Raw genomic sequence first — 9,109 nt, 5'->3', positions numbered from 1 at the left:
CTCTTTGCCTGTGACTTGTTGCTGTGCGACTTCCTGCTGCTGCTGCTGCTGCTGCTGCAGGCACTGCGCACTCTGCGTCGAATGCCTCCAAGCGCTGCACCAGGAGAAGTGCCCCGTGTGTCGGTCTCCCTTTTTTGCTTTTATAACTTTCCCCCTCAACAAAAACCTGAGTGGTGCAGACCCTGCTGCTGCTGCTGCTGCTGCTGCTGAAAGTCGCAGCGGCAGAAGCAGCATAAGCAGCAGCGGGGCCGTGGCCACTCCCCAGCACAGAGGGGGCTCACGGGTGGTGCCTATTAGCTGACATGTGCAGACAACTACAGCAGCAGCAGCAGCAGCAGCAGCAGCGTGAGGGTAGCAGCAGCAGCAGCAACAGCAACGACAGCAGCAGTAGATTCAATATGAGTACAGCCGCGCCCATCAAGCAGCAGCGGCACACAAGGGCAGTCTAAAGTGCTGCAGCGTCTATTGCTGCTGCTGCTGCTGCTGCTAGCTGTTACTGATAATAACCAGGGGGTGCTGAGAGGACAGCAGCTGCTGCTGCTGCGAAGGCGGCTGCTGGTGCTGCTGCTTCAGCAGCTGCTGCTGCTTTATCAGCTGCTGCTGCAGGTATTGCTTTCTTCAATTCAGTGCCTTCTTTGTAGCGGTGTTGCAGCAGGACTCCTGGGGGTTAGTTTCGAGGGTTTAGGGTTTAGGGTTTGGGAGTCACGGGAAACCCCCGCTGAGGGCTCTTTCCTGCTGCACCCCGAGACAGAAGCAGCAACACAGGGCCCCACACGCATGGCATGCATGCATGCATGCGTGCATGCATGCATGCATCTGGCCCCGCGTGCATGCATGCATGCGTGCATGCACGCATGTGGGGCTGGCCGGGGCCCTGGGAGGGGCTGGGTAGTGTCTTTGCTGCAGCAGCCCAAGCGGGGAGTGCAGCAACAAAACCAAATTTTTGGTTTTTCATTTAAATGGATTTAAGCCTTGGCTGCTGCAGCGCCGCCGGGAGCAGCAGCAGCAGCAGCAGCAGCGGCTGAGCCGCTGCAGCAGAAGAGAATTGAAGCCCGCGCGCCCGCGGAGTGTACGTACACCTCATCACACAGCTTCATGTGGGGAAGATCTTATGCCCCCAAATACACATTTGAGGAGATGAAATAATAATTTCTATATTTACATAGAATGCAGTTATTATTGCTTTTTCTAAATATATATAAATATATATCTATATATACTTTCTATGTCTGCAACGCAGCGAAGAGGAACAAAATGAAAACTCAAGGAGCAGCAGTCCGGCAGGTGTACGTACACCCCAATATGGGCGCCGCGGAATTAAATTTAATTCTCCATTTCAAATTCCGAAATGTGTTTTTTAAAATACTAATTTGCTGCGCATGTGCACAGAAACTGCTGCTGCTGCTGCTGCTTCGACGAGGCGACTCTCACAGAGGCTTCGGGTGTACGTACAGCTCACCAGGTGTATGTACACCTGAAGCTTCTGCGGCATTTCTTTGCTTCTCCAAACTGCAGCAAACTGCAGCACTTCTTTGCTTCTCCGAACTGCAGCAAACTGCAGCACTTTTAATTATTTCTGCGGAAAGGATCAAAAAAAGAAAAAAGAAAATTCATTTAATCTCCAGCTGTGCAGACACCCCGGAGCAGCAGCACTGCAACTCCGGCAGCTGACACAAAACAAAAATTAAAAACAAAAATTAGAAAGCAAAAATTAAAAACAAAAATCAAACAAATTAAAAAACAAAAATTCAAAAAACAAATTCAAAAACAAAGTCTGTTTACGTTGCAATGGAGCAGCACCAAAAGCCAGCAGCCACGCAGCCTTCCCGCTGCAGCTGCTGCAGCGGTAACTGCAGCTGCTGCGGTTGCTTTGCTGCAGCGCAGCTTGCCCTGGAGCGGGCGCTGCTGCTGCTGCTACTGCTGCTGCCGCTCTCGTTTTCGCGGCTGCAGCTTCTGTCGCTACTGCTGCTGCTGCTGCTGGGGGGCGAGAGATGCTGCTGCAGTGGACACGCCAAACCCGTGCACCAATCCAATGAGTCAGCGCCACCAACTCCGGTTACTGCAGCACTCTCGGCAGCAGCAGCTGCTGCAGCTGCTGCTGCTGCTGCTCCAGCAGCAGCAGCAAGACACTGAACCCCCGGGCAGCGATCCCCGAGACCCCCAAGGCTGTGACAGGCAGCAGCAAACAGTGAAGACTCTTTTTCTGCTTTTTATTTTCTAAATTCGAAGCAAAAGGCTCCGAGACGCAGAAGGAAAGATCGGCGGAATCGTCGTGCTGCAGTTGAGGCCCGTGCTGCTGCTGCTGCTGCTGCTGCTGCGATGCTGCCAGTCCCTTTTGACTCCTGGAACAGCAACAGGAATAAATACTGCAGCAAGAGCCAGAGAAGGAAGAAAGAGAGAGAGCAACAGCAGCAGACACAGCAAAGACCACGCAAGCAATCGAGGAGCGGCAGCTTCGACTTGCTGCTGATGCGCTGCTGCTGCTGCTGCTGCTGAAGACACGGCCACCGACGTCTTCTTGCGATAGTCCCTTTAATAGTAATTAAATTAAGGGGAAAATTATGGCAGAGGGACTAGGTAGGGCTGCTGCTGCTGAGTGCAGCAGCAACGGGAGTGGCAGCAGCAATGGCAGCAGCAGCAGCTGCTGCAGCAGCACGAACACAGAAGCCGCGACGAGCCGCCGAGGCATACATGCAACAGTGCCTCAGCAGCAGCAGCTGCTGCTGCTGCAGCTCTCTTCCCAAATTAAAAGCAAAATAAACATCAAATGTGAGAAACTGAATTTATATTTGCAGCTGAGAGCAGCAGCAGCAACAGCAGCAAGTGATCCTCTCCCGCGTCGGACAGGTCACTCTGCAGCCCTTGCTGCTGCTGTGCATCGACGCAGCAGCAGGCGACCCACACACAGCTGCAGCAGCAGCAGCAGAATTTGCTTCCTTTATTTTTACTATTTGTTTTCAAAATTTAGTCTCTCCCGAGCTTTGTGCTGCAGGGAGCGAGCGTTATCTACCAGACTGTGGGCCAGGCTGATCTGCTGCTCCCGCCGCTGCTGCTGCTGCTGCTGCTGCTGCATTTGCTGCTGCAGCAGCAAGCTCTGCTGTCGCTGTGCGACTGAGACTTTTACGTATTTGACTTTCTTTTGAAAAACATTCAAGACTGCGGGGGGTGTCCTGCGGAGTCAGCTGCTGCTCAGTGTGTTGCTGCTGCAGAAGCCAAAGCAGCCGCAGCAGCGGAAAACAGCAGCAGCAGCGGCTCTACGCAGGAAAAGCAGCAGAAGCTAAATACCCTGCAGATCTCTGGCCTCGGAAGCAGGCGGGGCTCGAGCTGATCTGCTGCTGCTGCTTCACAAGGGGAGCAGCAACTTGGCGGCGGGTAGACAGTGCCTCGTCTCACTGGAAGGCGTCGTGCTGCTGCTGCTTCATCCGTGCTGCTGCTGCTGCAGCTGCTGCTGCTGCTGGAAGGGCTTTTCAGCCGTCTTCTTGTGCCTGCCCGCGGAAGTGGCGAGGCGGGAAACAAGTGCGATGTGGACTTAGCAGCAGCAGCAACAGCAACAGCAGCAGCAACAGCAACAACAGCACGAGACCGTTGTGAATTGCTTCCTCACTCCTGTTGCGTGCTCGGTGCGTTCACACGGGAGGTCCATCAAGGGCGGCAGCAGCAGCAGCAGCAGCAGCAGCAGCTGTTGCTGCTGCTGGCCTTTGAAGACGGCCTGCGGGAGGCGGTTGCTGCTGCGCAGCACCAACCGATGGAAAACTTTCGGCTGCCCGCGGGACAAAGACATTCGCTAGCAACAGCAGCAGCAGCTGCTGCTCGTGCTGCAGCAGCTGCTGCGGGCCATCTTACCAGCAACAGCGAAGCATACAACAGCATAGGAGGCACAAGCGTCACTTCCTTATGCAGCTCGGAGGCAACTATTCCTTTTGGCTACAAGCCCTCTTCAGGCATTTCATTAGCACAGAAGAAGCAGCAGCTGCAGCTGCAGCAGCAGCAGCAGCAGCAGCCGCAGCCGCAACGCGATAATGCACAGGAGTTTGAGCGCCAAGGCCACACTCAGTGCCTTGAGTCGTTTGCCTCTGTAATATCAACTGAAGGGGCGAGCTCGCAGCACGCGCAGCAGCAGCTGCTGCTGCAGCAGCAGCTGCAGCAGCAGCAGCAGCATCCCATGGCCTCAGCCGCAGCGCAGCAAGTGCGAGCCTCTTCAGCCGGAGCTGCAAGAAGCGACGGCGCCCGAGAGGGTCTTTTTGCTGCTGCTTGTGTCCCGCTGCAGCAGCAGCAGCATGGGATTGCATCTACTGTGCAGCATTTGGCTGCGTGGGAAGCAACTACGAATGAAGGAGGCAGCAGCACGAGGGCTCGCAGCTGCAGCGGCAGCAGCAGCAGCAGCAGCAGCCGCCACGTGGGACCCAACCTGTTCGAGTCTGCACTAAGGGCAGACGAGTCGGCAGATGAAGGCGCTTCAGCAGCACACAGTCCCCCCTCCCCTGTTGCTGCTGCAACACTACCAGAGGGGGCAACAGAGGCAGCAAAAGCAGCAACCCAAGCCCCAGCAGCAGCTGCAGCAGCAGCAGCTGCAGCAGCAGCTGCCCGGGGGACGCACCCAAAGGCATCGCCGAGGCCCCTAGCGCCTCCCCAAAGAAAGCCTTCGTATGTAGACGGAGCAGGGGACGCAGACTGGGTAGCGTCGAGCGGCGAAGCAAGGCAGCAGCAGCAGCAACAACAACAGCAGCAGCAGCAGCAGCAGCAGCAGCAGCAGCAGCAGCGCCCCCATCAGGATGGCCTGGTGCGCCTGACGTCCAGGACAGCAACATCAGGCATCTACAGCCGCATTTTGAGGCAGCGAGCTACTTCAAGTGCAGCAAATGCTGCAGCAGCAGCGGCGAGCAAGGGAGCAGCAGGAGCAGCACAGGCTGCCACAGCTAACCCAGAAGACGAAGAAGTGGTCGAAACCTTTCTGCTGCAGCAGCGCCGCTCGCAGCCGCAGCTATCTCGTGTGGCGCAGCAGTTCGTGGGCAGCATCAAGCCAGAGGCAGCAGCACTTGCAAGACGCGCTGCAGCAGCAGCAGCAGCAGCAGCAGCAGCAGCAGCAGAACAGCCGGCGCCCTCAAACCGGCCTGCCCGCGTCGTAGCCAGGAAGCGGGACCCCACAAGTCACTCTTCCGCTGCAGCAGATGGAAGCAACTTGGGGCACACAGGTGAAGCAGCAGACGCTGCAGCAAGCCCGTGTTCTGTTTCGCAGTCTCCCTCCCTGCAGCTGCAGCAGCAGCAGCACCAGCAGCAGAGAGCCTCACTGAAGCGCGAAAAGCTGCGCGGATCTATGGGGCTGAGTCACAACGACAGTCAAAGCACTCGGGTGACATCTCGAGGGACAGTGAGTGCTGAGGGTTCTGCAGCTTCAACAGCAACAGCAGCAGCAGCAGCAGCAGGAGTTGGGGCAGCAGCAGCACTGGGTCGGCAACAGGCAGTGTCTTCGACTCCGCGGGAAGCAGCAGTGCGCTGCTCGCCGCCGCTTTCTCCTGCTGCTGTGCTGCAGCACTTTGGCTGGCAGCTAACTCCTTGGGAATGCAGAGAAGTTTTGGAATATCCTGTAGTTTGGTACTGGGGAGCTCTTCGGGAAAGGCCTGCGGGAGGAGAGCAGGCTTCGCTGTACGGGGGCCCCTACACTGCTGCTGCAGCAATTGCTGCAGCGGGTGCTGCTGCTGGGGATGCTGCTGCTGCTACTGCGTCTGCTGGGGAGGCAGCGGAGCGGGCGGCGCAGGGGTGCCGCGAAGGAGCTGGGGGTGAGTCCGAGGAAGCTGCTGCTGCTGCAGATGCGTGGAGCCCGTGCAGCAACAGCAGCAGCAGCAGCGTGGGGGGCCAGCGGATGAGCAGCAGCAACCGGCAGCTAATGAACGCGACGAGCAACAGCGCATGCAGCTACTTCTGCGACGCGGACGGGGACTACATTGTGTCTCAAAACGACCACATTTGCTACCGATTTCAGCTGCTGCAGACTCTGGGAACTGGGTCTTTTGGCCAAGTGTTTCGAGCCTTAGACCACAAAACTGGAGAAGAAGTTGCAGTGAAGATTCTGAAAAACAAAAGCAACTTCCATGCACAAGGCCGGGAAGAAGTGAACGTGCTGCAGCAGCTGGCTGCGCTGGACCAGGCGGGCAAAGCCCACGTGGTGCACATGGGGGAAAGCATGATGTTTCGGGGCCACTTGGTGTTAACTTTTGAACTGCTGAGTCACAACTTGTATGCTTTTCTGAAACACAACAAGTTCCAAGGCTTTTCGCCGCTGGCCGTGCGCAGCGTGGCCATTCAGCTGCTGCAGGCGCTGCGGCTGCTGCGCAAAGCCAAGATCGTGCACTGCGACTTGAAGCCCGAGAACATAGCGCTCGTGGCGGGGCGCAAGAGCACAGTGAAGCTGATTGACTTCGGCAGCAGCTGCAGAGAAGGCCGGCAGCAGCACAACGCGTACATTCAGTCCAGGTACTACCGCTGCCCCGAAGTGCTGCTGGGGCTCCCCTACGGGCCCCCCATAGACATGTGGTCTTTGGGCTGCGTGCTGGCGGAGCTGCACACGGGCACTCCGCTCTTTCCGGGGGTTGACGAGTCTGACCAGCTGCAGACAATTGCTGCAGTCCTCGGCATGCCCCCGCTGCAGCTGGTTCTCCGTTCGCCCCGCCGCGGCTTCTTCTTCGAAAGAAACAGGGAGGGCGCTCTCGTCTTCCGCGCCTTCAGCCGCCCCAGACGCAGCAGCAACGCCGGCAGCAGCAGCAGCAGCACCCGCAGAGCCCCACACCAGTACCTTTCCCTCGAAGAAGCTGTAGAGCCGGCAGAAGCTACTTTCGTCGATTTCCTAAAGGGTAAGCAGCAGACACCCGAAGCCCCCAGCATGCAGTTCTGTTCACCTTGCAACGCAGACGCCTGCTAGTGCGCCTTATTTGGTTTATTCACCTTGTAAAGTTTAAGATTATGATATTAAATTTTATTATTCCGCTTTTATTTTCTGCTTTCGATCAGGATGCCTTTGCTGGGAAGCAGCTGATCGCCTGACACCCAGAGAAGCACTCGACCACCCCTGGCTCAAGGAATTCCGCTTCCTGCGAGAGCGCCGAGTGCATTAGCGTGCAGCCCGCCCAAGTTCCCGAAACCGCTGCAGCTGCAGCAGCAGCTGCAGCAGCCGCTGCAACAACAGCTGCAGCGGCAGCTTGCCTCCGCAAGTTTATGAACCGGCAAAGAGGCCAGCAGAGGCAGCAGCAGGGTCTTATATGCTGCGTACGTGAACTTAGGGGTTTGTTTTGACAGATGCACTGGGTTGCACTGAGTAGTTCTGTGGCTTGGCCCTTGCTTTTGTGCTAGTACAGAAGCGCGTGAACACACGCGCCGTATCGACGGCTTGATTTTTTTCAGTTTGCATTAATATTATTCATTTTTCAAACACTGGCCGTATGGAAAGCTTCATCCAGCTTTCTCTTGTCAGTAACTAGGTATGCGAACTTTTGTGGCCACGGCCATGCCGTAAGGTTTACTGCTTTCCGTCGGAGACCGGGGATGAAGGCCGCTGCATAAAGAATTGGATTATTTAGTTTATTTTAGACACACAGAGCACATGTTTCGTATGTTTATTCAAGCAAAGCGCTTCACTACAGCAATCTGCTGCAACAGACGTTATGCAGGAGCTCCATTTCAACGTATCTACCAACAAAAGGTACAAAAAGCAGTAGTGATTTCGCTTAATGGTTTAGCGATCACAGTGAACAAGTGTAAAGGCAGGGATGAGGGTCAGCCTGTGCAGTCTGGCATGGAATGAAGCTCTTAAATGTAAAACGCAATGCAAGACATCACCACGTGTGGACAACATGCATGCATGATGCACTGAGTTGAAGCCATATTGGTTCAGACTGCTCTTAGTTTTAGGGGTAGTAGTTAGCAGCATGCTTGCCGAATCATACTTGCTGCGGCATTTCTAAAGCTTTGAGCCAGTTAGAGTATAAAGTCACGGGTGTCGGATTGACCAGAAATTCGTTTACCTAATTCGTGTTTTTTTGGAAACTCTGCATCGTGATCTCACTTGAACACCTCTGCAACCATTTCTTATTAATAACATGCAGCTCTATGCCTACTTGCTACCTTCTGGCAACATATCTGCAACCAATTCTGCAAAAGGGAAATTAAAACAGCATTAAAATTGAGCACGAATCACAGACCGTGCTGCAAATTCAGCCAAGTCAGCCGTGACGCCGTTCGTGCACTATCGTACGTTTGCGGAAGGCTCCCTCATCACCAGTACGAACAGCATGTCAGCAAAAGAAAGGGCTTGGGATTTTTCCTCATCACCAGTACGAACAGCATGTCAGCAAAAGAAAGGGCTTGAGATTTTTGTTTGCACCCAAACAGAGCAGTGAGGTACTGTGCCTGATGCAGCATGGAGTGCTCATATGTACAAAGCAGCAGATGCAGCGCTAAATATGGAGAAAGAACACCGACGATAAGCACTTCAAAGCTGACTTAACAAGATCATGAGGTGCCCAACTAGTGGGACCCTCTTACGCATGTAGTCTTCATGCAGAATGTGCGTGGCGACTGCGCTTAACCCCCCGAAGCCTGCGTTATCCCCTGTCCTTTCAATCTTAACTGAATCCTTGCAATGAATCGGCCCAAAAATTTTGTTTGCATGGTTTGAAAATCCAGTGAGCATTTGCCAATTGTAAACAAGATCACAGCTATTTTCAAGTGAATGGCTTGTCTAACCCCATCTAGCTCTGGGGCTTCGACGTGCGTGGACTTCGCCAGCAGTGAAGCAGCCGTTTCAAGCAACTAGACGGCGCCTGGGAACTCCAAAAACGCAATAATGATACCACTCATGTTGCTCTTTTTTCACAGTGCACTAAACTGCAGGGAGGTGCAGCAGCGAGCTGCGCCTATCGATGTGTTGCCTTCTGAAATTACCCGGATGTGAAGAACAATATGTTCTCTGCGTTTTCTGCAGCACTGGTCACTTCGGCGTGCTGTCAAACTGCACTTCGTGTCGTTGGCAAGATCAGTTCCTGTTTATTTGAGTCAAAAACAGCTGGGCGTTTAAACTTGTGGCTATACGGCTATTTTACAGGTTTGCTGCAAGTGC

The 9,109-nt window shown here is 54.7% G+C and overlaps 1 protein-coding gene across 1 annotated transcript; it reads left to right on the top strand.

Annotated features, from left to right (window-relative positions):
* Positions 1-2,561: 2,561 nt before the first annotated feature.
* On the top strand, positions 2,562-7,109 carry ETH_00002830 (CMGC kinase, Dyrk family, putative; the record flags this gene model as incomplete). The annotated part of the gene is made up of 3 exons (XM_013376922.1): positions 2,562-2,769; positions 3,462-6,848; positions 7,006-7,109. 3 exons carry the CDS (start codon positions 2,562-2,564, stop codon positions 7,107-7,109), a joined length of 3,699 nt encoding a protein of 1,232 aa, XP_013232376.1.
* Between the last annotated feature and the right edge of the window lie 2,000 nt (positions 7,110-9,109).

Source organism: Eimeria tenella, genomic scaffold (assembly GCF_000499545.2).
Source record: "Eimeria tenella Houghton genomic scaffold, Eth_scaff42, whole genome shotgun sequence".
Lineage (NCBI taxonomy): Eukaryota > Apicomplexa > Conoidasida > Eucoccidiorida > Eimeriidae > Eimeria > Eimeria tenella.
Note: the sequence above shows the minus strand (reverse complement) of the source record. Positions and strands in the feature narration are given on the sequence as shown.